Below are 27289 nucleotides of genomic sequence, written 5' to 3'. Positions count from 1 at the left end.
TCCATCTCCTACGATCATTCTTTGTATAAACCCTAACTAACGAAACCACTGTTCTCGATCATCTCTGTTCGTATAAGGAGATATGCCTCCGAAGGTGACTAAATTAAAGGAGGCACCGGTGGAAAGGCTGATCCTTGGCCGTTTCTCGTCTCATCTGAAGATCGGAATCGTTAGTTTCTTATAACTTTTATTGTCATATGATGATGATAATGTATTCGCTTATTATATTTATGCAGATGGGATTCTAGTTTATTCTAATTAAGGTATTATTTGTTTGGTTTTTATTAGAGTGTGAAATATTAAAGGCGGGGAGTACCGTAGGAAATCATGAAATTCATGTTTACCCGATTGTTGTTCTTTTTAGACCAGGAATGTATAATTATTCTGTTTTTCATTACTTGGGGTATGTTGCATGGCCTTTTCCTTCAGGTTCTTATTTAGTAGTTATGATTTTCTATGTTTTTATCTTTTTTTTCTTGGGAAATACTTTGAGAATTTTGGAACCAACTATGTAATGTATTATTCATAATTAATAACCCTAAATATTAATCAATTTTATTCCTTTGTGTATCATAGATTTTGATTATGAGCACCAGAAACTTTTCATCATGAATATTATGAATAGTTCTCCTCATGAATAAAACACAATAGTTGGTTTAAGGTAAATTTATCATTTGAACATGCCCCTTTATCATAGTTGTTAAAAGTGCTGTTGCACATAAGGCTCGAGGTCTTAGGCTTTTTTGAAGTCGAGGCTCACTAAGGTACTGCTCCACATAAAGGGTTACTAAACGCCTAGCCAAACTCTAATATTAAATAAACTGGTGTTTGGCACCGTACGTTGTGCAGTGACAAATTTTGTTTCTTTTAAAAATCATGTAAAATTAAGATGAAACGTGATTCGCTAATTTACTTATAATGAAATGTAAAGTAGAATAATTAATATATTTCGTTTAGAGTGTAGGTCAAAAAACCAAACCCATGTACTCGCGTCATTCCAATTTATCATAGTCTCACCATTTTGGATAACCAAATTCAATACCAATAGAATGATTATGAATACTCAAATCTCATAATACCACATAATCACCCTTAGTTCTATTATATTGATGATATTTGATATTGAGATATATTATTGATATTTTAATGGTGTATATATATATATATTTGATTTAATTAATTTTTTATATAGACTAACTCTGTAAGAGGGTTGGCCAAAATGAACCAACTACATGGCTTCAAAGGGTTAGTCAAATTAACCAACAACATGAGTTAGAGTATCAGTTAAAGGGAGTCAACCACATGAGTTGCCACAAAGGCATCTCAACCTCTTTTCATATACATATCATTCATCGTCAATCTTTCATCTCTCCGACAAGGTGAGATGAACAAAACTCAACCACAAATTAAGAAATGAAGATTACTCAATTATTTGGGTGCAACATCAATGTTATAGTTTTTTAGTTTTATATTTAAATTTGTTTCTAACTGTGTTCTGCATGATATTTTAAGTGCATGTTTTGCACTATAATTTTACCATGATTGGTTTTGATTCCAACCATGCTTATAGATTTCAAAGCATTCATCACTCATTTATATATCCTTCATATTCTTCCAAACCATCATCTCTCCTCCAATGGGGGATGATGAAACTCAACCTTATTTCAAGACGATTGATATATTCTTAAATGAATAATTTGTTTCATTTTTGTGTTTGCTTGATATTTTAACCATGTTTTAATTTGTTTTCAACTTCGTGTTTTGCATGATATTTTAACTGCATTTTGCAATAAAATTTTACCATTTGGTTGGTTTTGATCTCAACCATGAGTTATAGATTTTAAATCATCCATCACTCTTTTATATATATACATCATCTTCTTCCAAACTATCATCTTTCCAACCAATATGAGATGATGAAAGTCAACCTTATTTCAAAATTTGAGGAATACTCAAACCCGAGGTTGTCAAGTCATCATCTTTGGTTCACTCAATTTTGCACTATATTTTTTTACCATTTGGTTGGTTTTGATTCCAACCGTGGTTATAGATTTCAAAGAGAGTCGTCCAAAATAAGACAATTTATGAGTCAAACCCCATGAATTGACATAAAGACATCCAATCCACCTTTTTTATACGCACCACTTTGTTCAAATATTTCAACCTCTCACCAATGTGGGACAACTAAAACTCAACCATTATTCACCATTTAAGAATACTTAATTCTCATGGTGCCACCTCAATACCCCAAGATTTTCCTTTTATATATATAAAGATTTTCTCACCTTCTGATCTTCTAGACATCTTAAAAAGAGTTACTAAATAGATGGCATTGTCAAACCCTAGCAACTAATACCCAGTCCTTAGAACTTCAAGCTTCTATCTCTATAAATACCTGGACCTTAAAACTTCTCTCTCACAGCTCACGCTTAAAACCCTTCTCCCTTCTCCCTTCTCTATCAAAGTACTACTCGTTGCTACAGTGTTGGCTTGTACTTGTTGTATATTTGAGTTGTGTGTAATTGTGTATGTGTGTGTGTGTGTATATATATGCCGATAAGATGTCTCTCGCATTCTTGAGGCCCATGCCAGCGCCTTGCATTCCTAAGGTCATGCGTCTCGTACTTAGGCCCTTGGACCCCTTTGTGCCTTGAGCCTTTAACAACTTTACCCCTTCATATTTGTTTCATGTTTAACCTCTTCGGCATATAAAATTCGATGGTCTCTTAAGGTCTTCAACCAATATTTGTTTTCTTGAATCGGCTAAAGGGAATGGGGATACAAAAATCTGACCACCTAGGGATACAGTTCATGATGTTTAGGAGTTATATTTGCTTCTTCCTTTTGCTAGAAATCTAATATCATACTCATAGATCCAAAATATTTTTGTTTGAAATGTTAGTTTGTTGAATATTCCCACAAAGATAGGAATTAGTTTCTTGATCTTTAGAACCTAGGAAACCAAATTACTTTAGTATACATTAACTATTTATGTGAGTTAATTTCCTAATCAAACTGTATAGTTGTATGTATATATATCATGTATGCTCTCTAAATTAATCAAGGGCAGAAGATTAAGTGATTAATTACTTCAAAGTCCTCGTTGTATCATATGCTACCACTGCTCCATTTCTGTCATTGCCGTTATCTCATCAGACTCCTCCTATGAGCTTTCTCCTAGGTGCACTTCCTTGCTTCAAATTTATCTCCTCATGTATTATTATCTCATGCATATACAAGGTAACCAAAAACACGCATGTGATCGTGTATGGGTTTCCTATTAAACAAAATTTCATAAGGTGTTAATTTTGCCAAAAAAACAACCTGTAAATTTGCTTGGAAGCTAAATGCTCTATCCACCTCAAGAATGTGTCTTTGCTTAATCTCAATGACTCTATTTTGTTGGGGAGTATGAGGGCAAGACGTTTCTAAAATAGTTTTGCATTCATCATATTATTCAACGTGAACTCACCACCATTCTCATTCCTTATTTTCTTAATGTTCTTTCCAAATTGCATCCTGACTTGTATCTTAATTAGATAAACCCAAACGAATCTACTAAAATTTTCCACAATGGTTAAATAATATCCGACTCCAGAAATAGAAGGGGTGCGATAACCACCTCACATGTCACAACTCACAATGTATGAAGTCAAAGCATGCATTTGACTTAATTGAGCTATTGGGAAATGGAAATCGAGGTATATGCTTGAAATCACTCGGGCTTTACTATTTTCAACTGAAATACCAAAATATTTATGGGGAGATGCTCTTCTGCATGCTACATATTTAATGAATCGAATGCCGTCTAAAACTTTAAAGTTTCAAACACCCATATCTGTTTTAGAAAGTTCTTTTCCAAAGTCACGATTATTTTGTTTCACCTTTAAAAGTTTTTGGTTGTACCGTGTTTATTAAGAACACCAATATCAACCTTGGCAAATTAGACCACAAAGCCCTCAAATGTGTTGTTGTAGGAATTGCAACACATAAGAAGGGATTTAAATGTTTTCATCCGAACACGGTAAAAATGTTTGTTACCATGGATGTTAAGTTTTTTTGAAAATATTCCTTTCTTTAAATCTCATCCTCAGGGGGAGAATGAAAAAGAAGACTTAAATTTTTCGGATCTAGTATTTCCAACTACATTTGAGCCATTTGCATTTGACTCAAATCCCAAAGATTGCCCAATCTTTGAACATGAGGAAAATGTAGATGTTCCAATAGAACCACCACTAGATCGAGAAGATGAACATAATATTCCTCCTGAAGAAACTGAAGTACCATTTGAACCTCAACAAGTTACTCAAGGGGATTGTAGTGAAAAAGAAAAAAAAACAGTTCGAAAAAGTGTATGAGCAAAGATTCCCTCCAAACAAAGAGTTCAATACAATCTCAGCTTTGGATTCCGAACCGAGGAAGGAACCATCTCTTGGTAAGTCATGCGACCTGAATGTTCCAATAGCCTTGAGAAAAGAAAACGTGCATGTGTTAATTATCATATATGTCCAATTACATGTCTTGCTCAAAAATCTCACCAAAATACTCTGCTTTCACTTCAAATGTGTCCAAAGTTCAAATTCCTAACACTATACAGGAAGCCCTTAAAAGTCCAGAGTGGAAAAAGGCTGTTCTAGAGGAATTAAGTGCTCTTGAGAAGAATCAGACGTGGCATGTTGAAGATCTTCCGAAAGGTACTCCCACAGTTGGTTGTAAGTGGGTAGTTACTCCAAAATTTAATGCTGATGGAGCCCTTGAAAGATATAAAGCAAGGTTAGTAGCCAAATGTTTCACACAAACTTATGACATTGATTATTCAGAAACATTTGCTCCGGTTGCAAAGTTAAATACCGTAAGCAGTCTACTTTCAGTAGTAGCAAATCTTGATTGGCCAATTAGGCAATTTGATGTGAAAAATGCCTTCTTGAATGGCAACTAGAAGAAGTTTATATGTTGCCACCACCTGGGTTTGAAAGTAACTTTGGCATAAAAGTGTGCAAATTAGAGAAAGCTTTGTATGGCTCAAGCAATCCCCAATGGCATGGTTTTCATGTTTCACTCAAGTAGTCAAAATTCACGGATACAGACATAGGCTCAATCTAATCATACTCTATTCACTCGATTTTCCTCAAAAGGTAAAATTACAACCTTAATAGTTTATGTGGATGACATACTTGTCACACGTAATGATCATGAGGAGATGGAAAGAATGAAGGATCAACTTGCTAAAGAGTTTGAAGTAAAGGACCTTAGAAAAATGAAATACTTTCTGGGTATGGAAGTTGCAAAGTCAAGTAAGGGCATTGTATTGTCACATAGGAGATATGTTCCGAATCTTTTACAAGATACTGGAATGAGTGCATGCTGACGGATAGATACTCCAATTGACCCTAACAAAAGGTTGTATGTCATTACTAATGGGAAGCAGGTTGATATTCATCAATACCAACGGTTGGTTGGAAGGTTGATTTACTTATCACATACATGGCCTGACATTGCTTTTGCAGTTAGCATGGTGAGCCAATTTATGCATTGTCCTTATGAAGAACATGAAGAAGCTGTCCACAGAATTCTTAGATATTTAAAGAGTTGTCCAAGCAAAGAACTACTCTCTAAAAAAGGAGACAACCGAACCATTGGAGCCTTCACTGATGCAAGCTGGGCAGACCCAAACATCAGCAAAAGATCTACATCGGGATATTGTACTTATGTATGGGGAAATCTTGTCACATGGAGAAGCAAGAAACAAAGTGTTGTATCCAGAAGCAGTGCAGCAGCTGAATTCTGATCAATGGTAGATGGCATATGTGAAATAATCTGGATCAAAAGGGTCTTTGCTGACTTACGTTTAAATGTTGAGCTACCTATGAAGTTGTTTTGTGATAATAAAGCAGCCATTAGCATGTCACAAAATCAAGTTCAACATGACAAGACAAAACACATTGAAGTGGACCAACATTTCACAATGGAAAAGTTGGACAATGGGACTATATGCGTTGCATTCATCCCTTCCAAAGAGCAAACAACAGATATCTTAACCAAAGGACTATTTAGACTGGCATTCGATCGTCTTATAGACAAGTTGGGCATGTATGATATATATGCACCAACTTGAGGAGGAGTGTGGAATTGATACAGTGAAATAATCCTTGATTTCTTGGGATTATTTTTTCTTTTGTAATAGATTTGGTAGATATTTGTATAGTTTGGTTAGTTTCCTTGTATGTTATCAAATCCCTTGAATTATGGGATTCTAGTCAGGTCTCTAAGCTGTATAAATACCCCTTTTGCTTTTCAATGAGAATAACAACATAATTTCTCTGAAATTACACTTTCCAACTCCGCACATACGATTGCGGTAGATGCATTTTTGGTATGGGTGAGACGGACTAAATCTCGTGCCACAAACCTTGCACCTTCATATAGTAGGCTGAAACATAATCTTTCTCTTGCTGAATCAAAGTAATCACACATTTAAGTTCTTACGCATGTGGAACACTTTCTTTGCAAATCACTTTTCAAGGTCTCTTCAAATTTGTTCGGTGGTGTTGGTGTATTTCAAAATGTTCCTAATATTCTTTTCCATAACTGTAGCAAGCCACCCTTTAATTATGGCATCACATAGTTTTCATGGGATTAGATTTTGCTACTCCTCTTCTGACATCTTTATGGTTCCGTCTATGAAAAGCGACTTTGTTTTTCACATAGAGGAAGTTTTTCATCTTCTGCAACCAATTCATGTAGTAGTCATTCAGCGTGTAGTTCGTATGTATCTGTCGAGGATAGTCTGATGCATAACATGTCGTTCACATGCATCTGTCTAGGATAATTCGATGCATGGATGTTATAGGGTGAGTTTGGATCCACCTGTGGTATGTAGAAGTTCCCTACCAGTGTTTCAATGTTGCTTTCATCTATATTTTTGGTCATGATGTGGTTCTGGGTTCAGGGTCGGCTGTTGTATCAGGTTAGGGTTCTTGGGATCATTTGCCGTGGCTCTGATACCACATGGAAATCAAAAGGAAATTGATTTTTCATTAACCAGGGGTTATAAATAAGACATAATCCCTTCAATTACGGAGGGATTAGCGCAGAGATATTGCAGAGATATACATGCCAAACAGGATAAAGGAAGGGATATCATTTCCTCCGGTTTGCTATAAGTTATGTGCATCTTTGATCCTAAAGTTTTTTTTTTAAATAGTTAAATTGCCTTTAAATCCCAAGAAATCACTATATGGTATGAAGTCTTCTTAACATGTTTTTGGATTCAGACTTGTAGCTTATTGTCTTCTTGTACCTAATTATCCTGTGATGAAGAATAGACCCATATCTAATTTCCTTCTAATTTCAGGTGGGTTTGCCAAATGTGGGAAAATCTACACTCTTCAACACACTCACAAAGCTGTCTATACCAGCTGAGAACTTCCCATTTTGTACCATTGAACCTAACGAGGCACGTGTTCATATTCCAGATGAGCGATTTGAATGGCTATGTCAACATTTCAAGCCAAGGAGTGAGGTTTGGGATCCAATATCATATGTTTTACTTAAAGTATCATGCTATGTGTTGTTCATATCAAATTTGAAACCTGTAATCACTCATAGTTGCCAACTTTGCTCAAATGAATGCGGAAAGAGTTGATTCTTGATGACTTTTAACTTCTACAGTGGTTCATTGCTAGCTTATCCTAATCTACAGTGGTGGGGTCAGATGATATGCACATTGCTCTTATTTGGCTGGGCAGGTCTCAGCGTTCTTAGAGATACATGATATAGCTGGGCTAGTTAAAGGAGCACATGAAGGTCAAGGGCTTGGAAACAATTTCCTATCTCACATTCGTGCAGTTGATGGCATATTTCATGTTTTACGTAAGATAGCTGTCTTCTTTTGAATGTTTTTGCTATATCTTTCTAGTTATCTGGATTTTCGTTCATTGGAAATAATGTTAAACACACACCAAGTCATGCAATTCGTTGTTTATAAATCTTAGAGCCCCTGCTTGTTTCTTTGGTTGATTTCTTTATTTGTTGGTAAAGCAAACCAAAGCTTAACATACTACATGCTTCGTCATGTTGATACTTTTATCCTTGGTTATTTGCTTGTCCTATTATAGTGTGAGTACTAAGTAAAGACTTTACTAGTCGTACATTTTGTACTGTAACAGGTGCATTTGAAGACCCAGATATTATACACGTTGATGACTCTGTGGATCCTGTAAGAGACATGAAAGTTATAGCTGCAGAATTACGGCTGAAGGTGTGTTAAAGATTATCTTCTTCTTGAGGCTATTTCCTTTTGTCTTTCTGTGATATCTGGGTTGCCAGCCTCTACTTTAAGCATTTTTTAACTGTTGAATATGATACGGCAAGATTTACTATACTTCTTTGATTCCACAGGACATGTTAGCTGCCTGTAATGTTGAAACATGTTACTGCACAAGACTCCGAACATGGGAAAATGAAACCTTTAATAAGACTCCAAAGATGGAGTATGTCTAGCTGTTAGAAAATTGATTTAATTTGTAACTGTAACGCTTGCTCAACTTCTCCTTGAACCAAATCTTCTACAGATACATATTATGATGAATCAATTATATTTGCTGAAGAGAAAGATCTATGCTATTTTATTTATGTTTACATAATGAATTATGTTTTGTGTAACTGGACTGACCTCTTCTTTGTCAGTTTTGTGTGAGTGAATCAGTGATGCGAATCATCTTTGCCTCTCTGCTTTCCCTTTCTTTATATATACAGTAGTTGATCCCTCTTGAGGATACTATTATATGGCTTTAGATATCTTCCCGATAACTAAACTTGATGGTATATGAGACTCCTAACGTGGTTAAGCAAGGGCATCAACATGAAATGAATGGATCTACCATGGCATTTAATTGCCTGACATTGAAAAGGTTGGCGTCTTCATCAGTACTTTATCTCGTTTTACATGTAGTTTATGGTGAATGACTTTAGGCACACCTAAAATGTAATCCTAGTTACCACAAGTTAATAAGCTTATTTGTCCATCAAGTGAAAAATGGAGTGAACTTGTGGAATCTAAAGGTATCTCCTGTTTGTAAATCATGTACTACCAAGGGATGCATGAAGGGAATTGGCAGTACTAAATTTAAGGATAAAGATGAAGTGAATTGAAAACTTGATGATGAGTATCCCAAATTATGCAGTTGAGAGGAGGTGAAAGTAGCAAAAGTGCTATGTAGACTGTCATCTATAACTGTCATCATTGTAGGTCAGTTATAAATCATCATACGATTTGTTGTACAACAGTATAAGCATAGAGCATACTTTATCACCGTTGGTCATTCATTTCTACCTTTCTTTTCTTTCTGTTTTGATATGGAAATTTAAACTATGTTGGGGTTCTTTAACTTTTATAAACTTTAAAACACATTTTTTCTTGAATGTTTATTTGATGAGTAATTAGGTTGGTAAATGTTGCTATGTGTGAAGGATATGGAATTTATCGAAAGAAGAATTGAGGATCTCGAAAAGAGCATGAAGAGGAGCAATGATAAGCAGCTAAAAGTGGAGCATGAATTATGCCTGAAGGTATCTTCATAAATGACCACTTCTTATTAGTAAAACCTTGTATACCTTGGAGCTCATTTGCATCTGCATGCTCCGGTTAACCAATGATTATTTCATTGATGACTTTTTTGACATGCAGAGTTCCAGCTTTGGATTTAATCCAGATTCTAGTCTTGGATAATTATACATAAACGAATACTGTATTTATGTTACATTTTAATGTGGATGGCTCTAGTTTATTTGTAGACATGATATATGGGATGGTAGTGTTTGAGGTATCTCACAAGCTTTAAGTGCTTGTGGAATAGCTATCTTGTGCACAACATATTGAGCCAACACGTGGACCTATAATGCTCTCGTATGTGGCAAGACACATGTTCAAAGCACTATTTAACTGGCAGAATACCTTAAATCTTATTTTTAGACATGTATACATGTGTGCACATTATGTGAGTGTGTACGATGGAGTCGTGCTGTAAATAATTTATGTGCTATTTGTTTGTATTATTTGACATTTTAATCTAATATGAGTAATGATTATTGTTTATTTAATGTTGGTATTAGTTATGCCGGGACCCTAACGAACTAAACTTTGTTTTGAAGATGTGGCAATTTGGTCACACTACTCTATGTGCTCTCATGTTGTTTCTAAAGCTTCTGACTTAAAAGATAAATCTACTGAGAATGTTCATGATGAAAGCGTGCGAGTTACTGACAATGAAGGTTTTCAAACTGTCAAGCGCAAAAAATCCAACAATGCCAAAAAGGACCCCCCCCCTTCCCCATTGGTGAATGGAAAGAACGTCAATGCCACAAAATTGTCCAATGTGAACGCCCCTCCCCGCAAGGAATACTGTCCTGTGCAACGAAAGCATGCCCCCCAGCTAGATCCCCCCCAAATGGGTTTATCCTCCCCCTCTAGACCTTCCTCCCCACCTAGGCCCCCCATCCTTAACCAACCCTCATCTAAACCTTCGAACCCCCCACTTCCCCCCAGAAAAAGCCCAAGGCCCCTCCTTCTTCCAATCGTTTCTCTATTCTTGCTGACTCATCTCAGTCTTCTGAGCCTGAGTCCTCCCCTCCCCTTCCCCCTGTTTCTTCTGTTCCTTCTGAGATCGAGGATGATCCCCTTGATCAGGATGACCTCCTTGATGAGGGTGATGTGATTGAGGTTGAGTCGGTTGATGGAGATACTGCTAAATTTCTCACCAGTGATATCACACCCTCCCAGGATGAGCCAAAGACATCTCAGGAGTCTGAGCAGATGGATACTACCCCTTCCTCGGTTGTCCAGTGATTTGCCTTGTTGTGTGTGCTCTGTTTGGTCGCTGCTTGATTTGATTTGTGCTTTTCTTTTGGTTTGGTATAGGGTGAGCTTGTTTTAGGCCCCTATTCCTTCCTTTGTTGTTTCCCCGTTGCTTGCCTAGGTCTTGCCTGCCTGGGCCTTTCCCTTGTGGATTGTTTCTTTTTCTCTCCCTTCTTTTCTCTCGGGGCTCCTTGGCTTTTTCTGGTGGTTGTGGACTCGGCCCCACCCGAGTGCTTTTTATCTTGCGTTTTAGTGTTTTTTTTTTTGCTTGATCTGGAGGGGTCTCCCCCCTCCTTATAAAAAAAAAAAAAAACTGAATGGAAGTATCTGATGATTAGACGAGACCAATTATATGTGGCAATTTTCAAGTATTAATTTAGTTTTTTAATATTAGTGTTTCCTTCAGATGGTATTCAAGTAAGATGAGACTGGGTGGGATGGATTCAAGAGAACTTCATTACTATGTATTTTAATTTGATTATATAATCCAAAATGTACTAGAAATCACAAGCTTTGACACTCATCTTGTTCCAAATTTCAGAAATAAATGCAATGGTTGATTGGTACTTGATTTGAAATATTTTTTCCATTCCATATAAAACACAACCTTTATTCTGGATTGTCCCAAAATAATGCAACATCTTCACTTTGTATGCATCTATCTATGTAGGACAGTAATCTTGTTTCAACTTCTGTAGGTCAAAAATTTTGTCAAGGAGGGAAAAGATGTCCGGTTAGGGGACTGGAAAGCTGCTGATATTGAGATCTTGAATACTTTTCAATTGCTGACTGCAAAACCTGTTGTTTATTTGGTAAGATAATTTATCATGGGAATGTCTTTTATTATGCTCATGAAATTGTGCCTCTTGTTGCTTCATTTGGTAGATTAAGGACATATTTATGTTTATACTTTATATAGAGCATCTTAGTGTTGCCTTAATGTGAACATTGCTTGTTGAAGAGGTCATTCTCTATACACTAGCCCTCTGTAATACCCCACGTTCTGCCTCCTTACCTAGACATGCAGAAGCTGTTATGGACCTCGATTTAACAACCATACATTGAAGACATATGAAACCAATGCCGAAGCAATTTAGTCCAAAACATAATATTATTTGAAACAAAGCATATCCCATTGGATCGTAGATAGAAAATGGTTCGATCCTTCCCAGTAAAACGGACCACCCTCTAAGCCTAAGTATAAACTATCATTCAAGAACACATTATAACTCATTTCTAATATCAACATTATATAGGACAAACTGATACAAACTTGACTATCCGTTGTATCCTTCAACAGCTCCCCTGACTTATCCGTTTCTACCTTCATAACATCTGAACTCTAGTCTGCGATACGTACTTAAAATTTTAAGTAATTGAGTTGCTTAGTGATTACACATTCTCTTGTCAATACATACAGAAAAAAAAATTTGAAGCCTCATTCCAAATAGAAAACACATGTTCTTACTCATATTATTCATATTTCAAAATCTGATTTCACCTTGGATCCCTTCGTCAAGGGCCCAGGACTGTTTCCATGACCTCCTGCCATGGTTTTACTGTCTCAATGACTTGCACTTTGCCGGCCCTCGTTCGAATCATCCTTTCAAGATTAAAACTCATTGGTTCTAGTTTTTCGGTAGTAATTATCATCGGTAAACAATTATTATCACATGTGAAACATGGCGTGAGATACATAGTTAACATGTATGTGGCATGTTTCTAAAATTCAAGTATAAACCAGGGAAAATCATAGGAATCTAGTATGTATCACAGGTTGAATCAACCAAAAATAGAACATGTAGTCACATGGTTGCCAGCTATTTGGAGACCTAAATTCTACAGCTTCTCCCTTTTTTCCGCTTTTCCTTCTTGCTCCGTACGACTCTGTTTATTTTCTGTTTGGTTTTTGCTGGGTTGTGAAAGGAATAATGAGGGAGCAGGGAAAGCTCTCCTATTAATAGGAGAGAGGCCACTTATGGTTCCCTGCCACCTTAACATCCACTAACCAAGGTTTTCTTATCAATATTTTTTAATGCTTCAATATCACATATACATAATTCTTCTGTTTTTAATTAATATCTTGTAAAATAAAATCTCGATTGTAAAAATAAATTCATCGTTGTGTTTGTCTTATTTTCTATATTTTGACATACATATGTCCATAATTTATACTTGATACAAGTAGTCTTTTCGGATCCAAACTGGATGCTTCTTGGTTCTCTTAGATTATTCTAATCACATATAACATCACTATGTTATCTTCTGGTTTCCATATTACTCGTAGTTTATCTTGCATTACTAGGTTTCAGTTTCATTTATGACCTAATATCAACCGATTAGTAAATCGATGGCGTTGTTTATCATTATTTTAATATTTAACAAGGCTTTATCTCCCTCTCTCTCTCTACATACACGCATATACAAATATATATATATATATATATATATATCTCTTAGCCCTTAAATTAGGGTGTTACAGATATCCTCCCTCATGAGTCATGAGAAGAGATGGGGGAACCGGTGCCGTTCCTGAGGTTTTTGATGCCCTATGCGAAGATGCTAAAAACTGCCCTCATGCCTATTTTTAATGCAAACGAATCAACGAAAGATACGATTGCTATACGATTCCCGGAACCCAACCCATAAATATAGTCTCTACCTATAAATTTCTTTTTACACGTATCACTATCGGAATCTATATTTTATATTCTCAATGTAAATATTGACTTGATTTTACATAGAAGGTGCAAATAACATTATGCAATTCAATATTTAGGGGGTGTTTGGGATTGCTTATTTAAAGTGCTTATTGACTTATTCCGATGTGGTGCCTGTGGGGAAAAAGAGAGAATGCTTATACGGGTGCCAAACCGATAATAAAGAGTTTTTGATAAGTTACTCTCTTCTAACTTATCAGAAACAACTTATCAGATTTGAAAACCAAATTACATTTTTAACCCTAATAAACCTTACCTCCCTTTGGTTGATTTCCAACCAGTTTTTCATAGGGCTTTTAATATTATGATAAAGGCAAGATAAGTGTTGACATTTTGATACCAAAATCACTACAAACCATTGACAAATAAGCTTTAATTTCATCTTCTTAAAACTAGGTTTTTTTTTCCCAAGCTTCCGCCATTACAATATTGGACAACAAGTCAGCAACCGTTACAATCGTGTATTCGAGTATATATAGTCCGGTAGTTGGCAATGCATCGACTGATCATCAAGATCGATCCATCGTTCCATGGATAGTTGTTAGGCTCGTTACTGTTAATCGTCTTTCTCTGGAACTGGAACGTTATCGTTGAAAATCAAAAAAGTCGAACACTCAAAAAACAATAGAAATCGTCAATTTCAGATTACCAAAGCCAATCGTCTTGTGAACTGTGATGCGCCTATCCTATTGTCACCGATTCAAGTCCTTGGGTTTGTTATTAACAAGCGTGGTCAGTTGGGCCTCTGTTTATAATTAAAGCCCACATCTCAAATTATTAAACCCCAAAACCCAAAACTAATACTATATAAAAATTTGATGCGCCTTTGGGCTTTGATGCCCTATGCGGTTGCACGGGGTGCACATGCCCATGGTCGGGCCTGAGGGGAACTTTAGTCTCATCTTCTTCTCTATTTCCTGAGTGGCGTTTAGTTCTTTGTGATATTTCCCCTTTAGTTTAACCATTGGAACCTCTTTGTTAAGCAACCTTCAACTTGTCCAATCAATGATCTTCTCTGGCAATTCTACATATGCTAACTTTTCATTTATTCGGATTCCTTTCATCTACCTGACACCTTAGATTTGATACATGGAAAGTACTATGTTCCTTATGTAGTTCATCTGTTAATTCTAATCGGTAGGCTACTTTTTTGACTCTAAGTTATTCGAAAAGGGTTGTGTACTTAACTTACCTCGTTTCCCAAAACCTATCAACTTTTCCATGGAGCCACTTTTAACATAACTTGATTACCAACTTAAAAACCAATATGCTTTCATCTCTTATCTGCGTAGCTTTTCTTTTGATCTTGAGCCGCTTGTATCCTTTCACGGATTTGTTTTACCTTCTAAAGTTTGTCGGCTTGTCTCCCCTGTCATTCCTTTGTTTTCGATATTTTTCCAACATGTTGAGGTTCAACACTTTCTTCCATATAAACTTCATATGGTGCAACTTTCAAACTTGCATGATAACTATTATTGTACGAAAATTTTATTAGGGTTAGTGGTCATTAGAAATTCCCAATTACCACCTAAATTAATTACGAATGCTCTGAGCATGTTCTCCAACGTTCTAATTGTACGTTCATTCTGCCCTTCAGTCTGTGGAAGTATCCGTGCTCGTATCGAGTCTTGACCCATTTTCTTCTGAAAACTTTTCTACAAAACGAGATGTAAATCTACTATTTCAATTTGGCAATATTGATCATAGCTCCCCATGCCTTGACATTACCCCATCCACATACAGCTTTGCTAATCATTCTACTATTGTGATTTCTTTAATCAACTTGATATGAGCAAAGTTGGTTAATATGTTGACGATTATCCGAATTGAATCATCTTTTTTGGTTCGAGGTAATTTCATCCACTATGATGTAATCTCATTTCCATACTGGGATGGTGAATGGCTATTACCCTCCAAATGATTTTTGATGTTCAGTCTTTACTTGAAGGCAAGCCATACATTTATCTACAAAGTTTCTAACGTCTTTTATTCCGTGTCACCATTATAACAGTTTCAAGTCTCTATATTTCTTCTCTGTGCTAGGGTGATTGGAGTGCTTGACTTGTGAGTTTCACTCATCTTGGCCTCACGGTGACTGCCTACGAATGGAACCCACCATCTTTGTTGAAACCTTCTACATCTCTTGTTATCAATCTCCAAGAAATTTTTGTGTTCAATCATATGCTTTCTTAATATGTTTTTTGGTAAGTGAATTGGTCTGAGCCTCTTTTTATTACTTGAGCAGAAATTTTGGTACCACTTCTATTCTCAATGCTTTGACTCATTTCTGCTTCGCTAAAGCATCCGCTTCTACATTTGCTTTGCCTAGATAAGACCGTATCTCACAATTATAGTCTTTAAGCAGTTTCATCCATCTTTTTTGAGTCATGTCATGTATTGCAAATTTTATGACTGCTATAGATAATGTAGTGAGTACCCTCATGGTAATGTCGTTGGATCTTGAATGCGAAAACACTCATAGCAAGCTTGAAGTTGTGCGTCGGATTTCTCTTCTCATTTTCCTTTAATTGCATTGATGCATAATCTGTTACTTATCATGTTGCATGAGTACAAATGCTAAACCTAACCTTGAGGAATTGTTGTATACTATAGTTTCTTTCGTTCCCTCGGGTGATAATAAAATGGGAACACTGTTTTCTTAGTGTATGAAAAGCTTGTTCTTGCTCCTTACATTATTCAAACTTTTTACCATTTATTTGCAATGCCGTTATTGTCACTGCTATTTAAGAGAAGTCTTGTATGGATCTTCGGTTGTACCCTGCTAGTCCTAGAAAACTTCGTATCCTAGAATTTCATTACAACACTCACCTTAATAGGATACACTTGTATTCCGTGCTCGTTAACCACATGTATGAGAAACTAAACTTCTTTGTGTCAGAACTAACACTTAGAGAATTTGGCATTTAGCTCCTCTTTTACTCGATCGTGTTCTCAAAGCATCCCTCATATACTGCACCCCTATGGTACACAATAGTTTTTTTGTGATATCCTTCTAATCCTTTGTGGAAGAGGTTTCCACATGTAGAATATGTAGGGCCATTTTTTTTTTTTTTTTTGGGGGGGGGGGCAAGGGGTCCGTGATAAAGATCCACCATTGAAAGTGTACTCAAGAAGGAAAGATCGAGTCATAGCTGCAAAAGTGGGACAACTGTATTCTGTCTTTGGAAACTGGCTGAATCCTCTCGGTCAAATTACTGGATGATTTTAGGCAATCAATTTAATTAATGATTATCCAGGAAATTAGGGTGTAGAATCCTGCCCTTAATTTCTACCCGTAATTCTAGTATTTGATTAGTATAAATTAGTGGCTAGTTTTTCATGATTGACATTGAGAATTATCTTTTAATTTCCTTGTTCTTGTAATCGGAGACCGTGCCCCTCTCAAATCGGGCCACTGTCCTTTATTTATAATAAAATTCAGCCAATTTTCATCTTCATCAATTTTGTACCTATCATTTGGTTCCATTGTCGGGAATCGAAATGGTGCAAACCCGAAATAACTCAAACGATGGTAATAACCAACCCGAAGCAATTTCCATTCAATTAGCTGCCATAGCCGCAAAGTTGGAGTCAATTGATACGTTGAAAGCATATATAGCAGCTTAGAGGGAGGAGATTGCGGCTTTAAAGGTATGAGGTCGTTCCCAAGGAAGCAAGAGTGATGAAGGGGGAAGTTCTTGGAGGGGCCGACAACCATATAGGCCCTATAACAAAATCGAATTCCCGACTTTTAGTGGAGGAGATCCTCGCGGATGGTTGCTGAAAGCTGAAAAATATTTCAGGTATTACTGATGAGGTGAAGGTTGAAGTGGCCTCAATGCATCTAGAGGGTGATGCCTTGGACCTTTACTCTTGGCTCTCTAACGACCAACCCATCACTTTTTGGGAGGAATTGACCCAATCGTTTACAATTTTTTTGATCCGGCAGAGTTCCAAAACTAGATGAATTCTTGTGTAGCATCAAACAAACTGGTTCAGTTCAAGAATACCGGCATGAGTTCGCTAAGAGATCCTCTAGGGTCTCAAATTGGCCTGATCATTGTCTCTTAGGGGTGTTCTTGAATGGTCTTAAAGATGAGTTGAAATCCGATATAAGGATCCACAAGCCATGTATGGTGTATAGTGCTATGAGCCTGGCTTTGGAGACTGAATCTAAACTCTTCTCTAACCGGCCAGAAAAAAGTACTTCTTGGACTTCAAGTTCAAAAAATCCTCAATCAGATTCCAAACCAACACTCTTCACCCTAGTTCCAACATCAACCCAACCAAAAAACATTCCCCGGATCTCCGACAAAGAAAAACAAAACCAATTCTTGAAAGGAGAATGCTTCAGATGCGGCGACAAATACGGACCAGGTCATCGATGTAAAACCAGTACCCTCAAGGTGTTAGAGGCAGAGGAGGATTTGGGGGAATCACCTGTAACAGAACTCCCTAATCCCGATTCTGACCAAGAAGAAACGACCGAAATCAGTTTGCATGCTATCTTCGGGAAACCACACCCTACTAGATGAAGGTCCGAGGTAATCTTCATTCTACCGAAGTTCTAATTTTAATTGATGGTGGCTCTACACATAATTTCATTTCAGATGTTCTGGTAAACGAACTCAAACTGACCTCTGAACCAGTGGCACCGTTTGGTGTCCAAATCGGTAATGGGGATGTAATTCGGTGCAGCCACATTTGCAAAAATCTTCCTCAATGAGCTTAAGATCACTCAAGACTTTCACCCCTTTTCTCTTGGTGGGGCTGATTTAGTATTGGGTATCCAATGGTTAGCCACACTAAATACGGTCCAGGCTAACCGGAAAGAAATGTTCATGATCTTTAAAATCGATGGGTAACAATACAAGTTACAAGGTGTTGCATCTGGGCCTCAAAAATCATCTAGTTTTCAACACCTAGCCATTGATCCAGAAATTCCGCCATGCATACCAACCCCACTTCAGCCTATTGTTACACAATACATGGCTGTTTTTGAAGAACCTCAAGACTTACCCCCAGCTAGATCACAAGATCATTTAATCCCGCTCTTGCCAAACTCAACCCCACCCAATATCCGCCCTTACCGTTACCCTCACTCCCAAAAAGCTGAGATAGAAAAACAGGTGGAACAATTGATGGCAGCCGGTTTTATACAACTGAGCACATGTCCTTTCTCAAGTCCGGTTTTACTAGTCAAGAAGGACAATACGTGGCGAATGTGCGTCGATTATCGGGCTCTTAACAAGATAACTATAGATGATAAATACCCAATACCTAACATTGACGAGTTACTTGATGAATGGTATGGAGCTATGGTATTCTCAAAACTCGATTTGTAATCGGGTTATTACCAAATCCGAGTGATAGCCTCGGATATTGAAAAGACAGCTTTTCGTACCCATTCGGGTCATTACGAGTTTAAGGTTATGCCTTTCAGCTTAACCAACGCTCCTTCCACGTTTCAGGCTGTTATGAACGATTTATTTCGTCCTTATTTATGACGTTTTGTACTTGTGTTCTTTGATGACATTTTAATTTACAACTCAAGTATGGAGCAGCACAAGTCTCACCTAAAACAGGCCTTGAAATTGCTGCATGACACTACCGATTCTTTGCCAAATTATCGAAGTGTTGTTTTGGGCAAGGACAAGTTGTGTTTCTGGGACATGTAATCAGCTCAGAAGGAGTTAGTGTGGAGGAAGAAAAGATTTTAGCAGTAAAGTCATGGCCCATTCCATCAACAGTAAAAGAGGTGAGAGGTTTCCTTGGGTTAACCGGTTATTCTAGGCGTTTTGTCCGAAATTATGGACTTATAGCCCGATCACTTACTGCATTGACCAAGAAGGACGGGTTTCTTTGGTCAGAGGCAGCACTTAAGGCCTTTAATGACCTGAAACAGGCGCTGCTGACTACACCTGTTTTGAGGTTACCATAATTTCTCTAAACCTTTTGTTATAGAGTGTGATGCATCATCAGATGGGGTCGGGGCGATACTATCACAAGAGGACCATCCTGTGGCTTATTTCAGTAAAGGATTCTCCCCATCTAACCGCTTTAAGTCGGCTTACAACAGGGAGCTGTTGGCATTAGTCCTCGCGGTCCAAAAATGGAGCCATTACTTGCTTGGCCGACATTTTCTCATTTGCATTGATTACTATACCCTTAAATTCTTATTTGAACAACGCATCACCACTACAGAGCAGCAAAGGCTTTTGCTAAAACTCATGCCTTATGATTTTTCAATTGTTCATAAGGCTGGGAAAGAGAACAAGGGGGCAGATGCCCTGTCTCGCCGACCCCACTCGGGAGAATTATTAACACTTATCATCCCCTTTTGTGTTGAGGTAGTTGATATCAAGGCAGGGTTGCAAACTGATTCATTTACTAGCGATCCGATCAAGAAGTTGCAAACAGATCCTTCCTCCGTCCATGATTTCTCGCTGGTGGATCAACTTTTGTTTCATCATGGACGGATGGTGATTCCGGAGATACAAAATCTCAAACTTAAGCTGTTACAAGAAGCACATGACACTCCAATCGGTGGTCATGGAGGCTTTTTAAAAACCTACAAAAAACTCTCTTCTCGTTACTATTGGCCAAAGATGAAACAGGATGTCATTTGCTTATCCCATCCCTATACGGCTAAAGGAGTAGCAGCGGTTTTTGTAGGGAAATAGTCAGGTTGCATTGCTTTCCCCGATCCATTGTGTCTGATCGAGATGTTGTCTTCCTCAACAACTTTTGGCAAGAATTGTTCCGATTAAGTCGGACAAAATTAAAGCTGAGCATAAGTTACCACCCTCAAACGGATGGCCAAACCGAAGTTCTGAATCGCTGCCTAGAAGCGTACTTACGTTGCTTTGCTAGTGAACAGCCAACCAAATGGAGTACGTACTTACCTTGGGCCGAATTTTCATATAACACGGGGTACCACACGGCCACCGACACAACTCCATTCTCTGTTGTGTATGGTCAAGAACCCCCTTCGCTGTTCCCCTATGCGGCAGGCGAAACAAAAAACGCAGAGCTGGAACAACAGTTAGTTGATCGGGATGATATGATAAAGCTTCTTCGCCAAAACCTCCAAAAGGCCCAAGAGAGAATGAGAAGCCAAGCAAATCAGAAGCGACGGGAACTCACGTTTCAAGTTGGTGATTATGCCTTCTTGAAGATTCAACCGTATCGCCAAAAGACTTTGGCTAAACGTCGTTATGAGAAGCTGTCTCCCAAGGTTTTTTGGACCATATCGTGTTAACAAAGCAGTGGGTCCAGTTGCTTATGAGCTGGAATTACCACCCGAAGCTAGAATCCACTCGGTATTTCACATTTCGATGCTTAAACCTGCCCATGGCTCTTTTTCTTCGGTACCAGATATCCCATTACCCATCATCAAAGACTGGGAAATTGATTTACAACCTAACTTGGTCATCACTCATCGATGGGTCTATGAAGCTGGCCAACCTGTCCTTGAATTGTTGCTTTCATGGTGTAATCAGCCTGGTAGAAGAGGCAACATGGGAAACCAATGATCTCATGGCTGAGCAATTTCCTACATTCCGTCTTGAGGACAAGACGTTTTACCGGGAGGGAAGTAATGATAAAGATTGAAAGTATACTCAAGAAGGAAAGATCGAGTCACAGCTGCAAAAGTAGGACAACTGTATTCTGTCTTTGGAAACTGACTGAATCCTCTCGGTCAAATCACTGGATGATTTTAGGCAATCAATTTAATTAATGATTATCCAGGAAATTAGGGTGTAGAATCTTGCCCTTAATTTCTACCTGTAATTCTAGTATTTGATTAGTATAAATTAGTGGCTAGTTTTTCATGATTGGCATTGAGAATTATCTTTTAATTTCCTTGTTCTTGTAAATCGGAGACCGTGCCCCTCTCGAATCGGGCCACTATCCTTTATTTCTAATAAAATTCAGCCAATTTTCATCTTCATCAATTATGTACCTATCAGTCCGTCTGTAGGATAAAACATAGACATGCACTATTCATCTTGTGGGATAAATCAAAAGATTTTTATTTATGTAAAAAATATGGGTGATTTTGATACTATGATTTGGGTTTTGTTGCTATTTGGTTGGGTGGTGGCGGCATTGTATTTTTGGGTTCGGTAGCTATTTAATTTTGATTTGGGTGGTGGCCGGGTCGATGATTGGTGGGTGGGTTGTTGTGGGGTTGATGGTCATAATTTTGATACTATTACTTTTCAAAAGTAGTTTCGTTCCATTTATAATATTGCTCAAAAAGGAACGTCACCTAGTCTGCGGAGAAGTCAGTTGATGAAATCAGGTTTAGGGAAGTCATTTAATGTCTACTTAAATTTCAAAATGCTTAATTCAATGAATAATTGGTGATCAAAGTGGTTTCGGACACTCAAACCCAGTCTACCCTGTTTTTTTTTGCTTCAAGTTTCTTATTTTAATATCCGTGGAACAGCTAAGCTCTGTCTGTTGGTTCTAGATAGGTTTTCCTTTATTGTGCAGGTTAACATGAATGAGAGAGATTATCAGAGGAAAAAGAACAAGTTTCTGCCGAAGATTCATTCTTGGTATGCTCTGACTTACCTATAACATAATTTTTGTTATTTGGTGCATATACACTTAAATTTTTGATACGAGCCACTACGGGATTGCTTTGACTAACACTCAAATTTACTAAGTGGCAATTTATTACCGAAGCTATTTTAAAACTGAAATTTTCTGTTTTCAAATTAAAAATAGAGTGTTGGATTTTCATCAATAATAAAGTGTTCTATCCCAGAATAGTTGGGGTAGGCTAAAACAAAACCAAGAGAATTGGTGGTATCGAGAAAAAATATATACAGGTGAACCCCCTAAGGTTTCAGGATATGTACTACATCCTTGCATGCTCTAGAACTGGATTAAGAAACTGAAGTACATCCTTCCTACACATGAGATTGAATGTAACCAATCAAGATGCCAGAAACATACACACACACAAATATGCATGCATTCAAAATCTGAGCTGAGATTTTCGTGAGTCATTAGTAATTCTGTATCCTTCAATCAATCACCACGATAACACATTTTGGAGGCCTATTTAGGCTGTGAAAGTTAGATCATCTCCAACATATTCTCCAAAATTTCTCCAAAATGGAGAATGGAACTTCGAAATCTCTAAAAAAATACATTCAACTCCAACAAATTCCCCATTTTGGAGATTACAACATTGACTATATTATTAAAAATTCCATTAATCTTATAGAATATTATTTCTCTTTAAAGCTTCAGTTTCGAAGTTTCCTACTAAATGGGAATATATTAATTTTTTCCCCTCTCTCATGGTAATCATTTTTGGGGAGTTCCCCAAATTAGGAAAATTTCACTCTCTCTCTCCTACTTTCTTCATTTTGGATAAAGGTTTCGGAGAACCTGTTGGAGCAAAAAAACATGCCCAAAATCCCAAAATCTCCATTTTCTTCATTTTGGAGAATCTGTTGGAGATGCTTTTAATTAAGCTAACTGTCTTTTTTTACACGAATAGATTCAGTTCGGGTTACTGGGCGTGAGATAGGTGGTCAAGCAGGTGCTCATTAAACAAATTTTAGTTTTTTGAAATAAATCCATCATCCATGCATGGGTAGATATAGGCATATTGAATGCCATGTCAAATTAAGACGGTTATTTTTCAGTTGAAATTGCCAAGTTTGTTGATGATTGGGCCGTGCATTGATAAACAGGCAATACTGCAATACATATGCAGTTGCTGTAATGTTAGTCTGATGGCTTATCTTTATCCTTCATCTGGAAGTTGATATACTTTTGAACCTTTCTAGGGTGCAGGAGCACGGGGGCGAGCCCATTATCCCTTTTAGCTGTGCCTTGGAAAGAAATCTATCTGATATGCCTCAAGATGAAGCAGCAAAATACTGCGAGGACAACAAGGTACAAAGGTTAGTTCATGATGAACTTTTTGGAACTGGGAAGATTCCATCATGCATTTTGTTGGTTATTTAAGAAATAAATATTAGGCTTGTCTTTTGCTGGGTATATGTGGGCTTGTTGCAATATATTTATCCTGTCTCAACATTAATGCATAATTAATTATTGAAATTGCGTAAGATGGATATACCAAATTCGCATTTGTCAGTTTGAGAAGATGATGAAGGTGAAGAGAGAGTTTTGAATGGGGAAAGCAAGGTAGGACTTAGGAGTAGTCAGGGATGAAATTATGGAGATACTTTTTTTGTATGTTTTTCCAGTGAAATTTGATTAGAATAGTAAATGGTTCTATCGTAGTTAACAAGATTACTAGTATCACCCTTTGCCTTAGCATCCCCATTAATGATCAGTCAATAGAACATATACTAAAAAGTAAGACAAAACAGTGGCAATGTTTAAACAAAAACCATCTAATCACCAAACTACACCCTGCTATTGCATAACAAAAAAAGAAAAGAAACTGCTCAAGAAGCAATCCAGTGGACCAGAAATTGCTTACCTGCTGACCTGTTGGGTTGTAAAAAAGGTGGCATCTTATTCACTTGAATTGTTTCATACAGTTGTATTCTTATTCTATAGAGCAGCATATTTACACAGTGATATACCATTAGCAAACATTGGATTAGTGATCAAATAGAAATTAACACATACATAGTTGGCGCTAGTGACTGAATCCAATAGAAACAAAACATAAAAAGGGATCTTTGGCAGATTGCTTTATTTTGAAGCCTCATCCTTGTAGAAATGACTTTCTTGTCTGCAAATGAGTCTTACCATGACATTTAGTCCTTATTCTCTTTATTGCCTTCTGTTTTGCTTTCAACATTTTAAGCTTATGTTATTTGTGGTGAAGATACACTCTCTCATATGTACCAGCAAAAGTTATTCTATTCGTAGATATCTACCTGCCTTTATATAGTTACATACAAGTTTATGTATTTTTAAATCTGGAATGAGATTTCTGCATCTTCTAGTTCCTTATTGCCATGAGGGTAAAAAATCACTGTTCAGGAGAGGCAGAGTCGGTAAAGCATAACATATTATGGAATTAATGAATAATATTTCCAAAGCTCACAAATGAGTATTTATATTTGGTGTAGATGGTATAGGGAGCATCTTAATGTCCCGAAGCATTTTCTACAGATGTAGAGTTATAATTTCTATTACCTATGATGGTGAAAGTTTGTATTAAATATATGGTACTTGATGAAAAACAGATAATCTGACCTAGGTTATGTGCTGCAGTGCTCTTCCAAAGATTATAAAGACCGGATTCTCAGCTATTAGTCTAATATACTTCTTTACTGCTGGCATTGATGAGGTAATGTCCTCTCATTCTTTGCCCTGAAGTAAGCTTAATAGAGCTGATGCTAGTTGTTTACTTACGGTTTGTTTGTCATGCCAGTATTCATAGGGTTCACTCTGTTTTTGAAAATGCTCAAACGATTTTAGCAGGGCCTCTTGCTTGCAAGTTTATCAACAACTACCGAGATTTAAGGGCTGATTTTAAGCTACTTTTCACCTGTTTGTTTGGCTAGTTTTCATGTCATTACCCAATTACAGTTCTTGTAATAGGCATCTAAATTTTAGCTAGCTTGGCCTTGTTTTGATGCAGGTAAAATGCTGGCAAATTCGAAGGCAAACCAAGGCTCCTCAAGCTGCTGGAGCAATTCATACTGATTTTGAAAGAGGGTTCATTTGTGCGGAGGTATTTACTTTGTTCAAACTTTAAACTGTTGGGACCTATAAAGAAATGGAAGCTAGTAAAGAAGTGGAACTTGTTCAAAATGTGCCATGGAACTGTTCATCTGGATTAGATCCAGATATGTGTTTAATCCAGCTAACGTGTCACTAATTTCACATTGCTATGACTGCATATCATCAACACATTATCTATAAGGAACTCGTTTTTGTTGAGTATGTTGTGCTGAATTGCATGATTCTTGATTAAAGCAAGAAGTAAAATGTTCAATAACTTGGTTTCTAATTTGGAACAAGAGCAACAACTTTTTCTTGTTCGTTAAGGACTTCTTTTATCATTCCAAATGCATGAACTTGTTATTCTCATCTTTCTGATGTCACTCAACTTAAAACATACGAGAATTAACTCACTTGGATATGATGGTGTTCTCCAGGTAATGAAATTTGACGATCTTAAGGATCTTGGAAGTGAGGCTGCTGTGAAGGTATCCTTTTTCCTATATCTGGCTGAGTGTTGAAGTTTTTCATGTTGGTTGCATAGTGATGCTAAGTAAGGCATCATTTAGGGGCTGTTTACCTGCTGCTGACCGCCTCTTACCCAATCAGAGAGATGCTGCTGTTTACCAATTCCCTCTTACTGGTCCATGATGCTGACCTGGTAAGCTAAGGGAGGGACTCTTACTCGGTCAGTGATTAGCGCATACCCAATTTGTGTTGGTAAACGGCTCCCTTTAGGTGTAAAAGCCTATCTTGAGATGGTAATGCCTTTGGGCATGGAAGGCAAAACCTACATTAACCAAAACAAGCTTCTTACATGCGCTTTTCTATTCTAGAGCCAAAAACAGTAGGATAGTAAGGAACTTTTTGCCTTCTATTTTCTAAACAAAACTTGGAACTTCTCGATCCATAATTCTTGGTTCTTTTCTCGGACCTCTCTTTCTGTCATCTCAAAACTATAGTTGTGAGTGTTTCTGTTCAATGTGCATTCAGTTGCAAATTATGCAATATAATAAACATGCTTTTTCTTCAATATGCCCATTTTTTTCTTAACGAACAAAAGGATCACAATCCTGCAGTGTACAATCATTGTATTATGCTCACCAATGCTTGTACAATGCAAGATCTCTTAAAATGGTGCATTTTCACATTTCAAATGCTCAGTATCACATTAACCTATTGCTGTACTATGTGCAATAATGTTTGTACCTTCTACATTTTCTTAGACCATGTAAAGATCATCAAAACTTTTTGCATTTGTAATTGTGTACCAAATGCCCCATTCAAAATTGATATTCCCACTTGTTATGGTTAAACTTCCAAGGGAAGCCTAATCTCATTTGTAGTCCTTTTTGACTTGTGTTTTTTTGAAGTGAGGTTGAGGGGAAACCCCCCGAAAAAATTGAAAAACTGAGGAATACCTTGGTAATCGTTGTGGACATGTGCATATGAAGCTGTTTTTGGCTTTTATGCACGTGTGCATACCGGACAAATTGCTTACAGACTACTTGTATGCATATGTGCATACTGTCCAGATGAATGGTTACCAGGGTGTTGTTCCATAGTTTTTCATTTTTTTGCCGTTTTCCTGAACTTGACTCATAAAACACACACACACACACACTCTCTCTCTCTCTCTCTCTCTCTTTCTCTCTCACACACACACACACCCTCATCTTTGATGACCTGGATATTGCTTGGCCAATGACCATTTGGTTTTCTTGGTGTGAACGTTCTTGAACTTTCCACTGTTCTTGATTTGCTCGATTTTTGATGATACCAAATGAATGAAAGTACGTGGCTTTTTTGTTTGGACAGGCTGCTGGGAAGTACAAACAGGAGGGAAAAACTTACGTGGTACAAGATGGAGACATAATCTTTTTCAAATTCAATGTGTCTGTTGGTGGCAAGAAGTAACAGTAGAGTATGCAACAGTTAGTTGTTGGTTTTTGACTTGCAAAATCTTGTTTTCTGGTTTTTGTTTGAATCTATGGCTACTTGATGTAGAGCTACCCATTGATAGATTAAATATGGC

At 37.2% G+C, this 27289-nt stretch overlaps 1 protein-coding gene across 2 annotated transcripts; it reads left to right on the top strand.

The window, feature by feature from the left end:
• Positions 1-4: 4 nt before the first annotated feature.
• On the top strand, positions 5-27289 carry LOC112518849 (obg-like ATPase 1). 2 transcript variants are annotated; one of them, XM_025126614.1, is made up of 12 exons: positions 5-169; positions 7355-7522; positions 7749-7872; positions 8169-8260; positions 9472-9570; positions 11572-11667; positions 22078-22142; positions 23391-23507; positions 24802-24877; positions 25172-25264; positions 25692-25742; positions 27073-27289. In XM_025126614.1, exons 1-12 carry the CDS (start codon positions 83-85, stop codon positions 27169-27171), a joined length of 1167 nt encoding a protein of 388 aa, XP_024982382.1. In that variant the 5' UTR covers positions 5-82; the 3' UTR covers positions 27172-27289. The 2 variants fall into 2 exon arrangements, with proteins under 2 accessions (XP_024982382.1, XP_024982380.1); XM_025126612.1 differs by having other exon boundaries at positions 11554-11667.

The sequence above is a fragment of the Cynara cardunculus genome, assembly GCF_001531365.2.
Source record: "Cynara cardunculus var. scolymus isolate 2C chromosome LG 10, CcrdV1, whole genome shotgun sequence".
NCBI lineage: Eukaryota > Viridiplantae > Streptophyta > Magnoliopsida > Asterales > Asteraceae > Cynara > Cynara cardunculus.
This window is presented reverse-complemented; position numbering and strand designations above follow the sequence as displayed.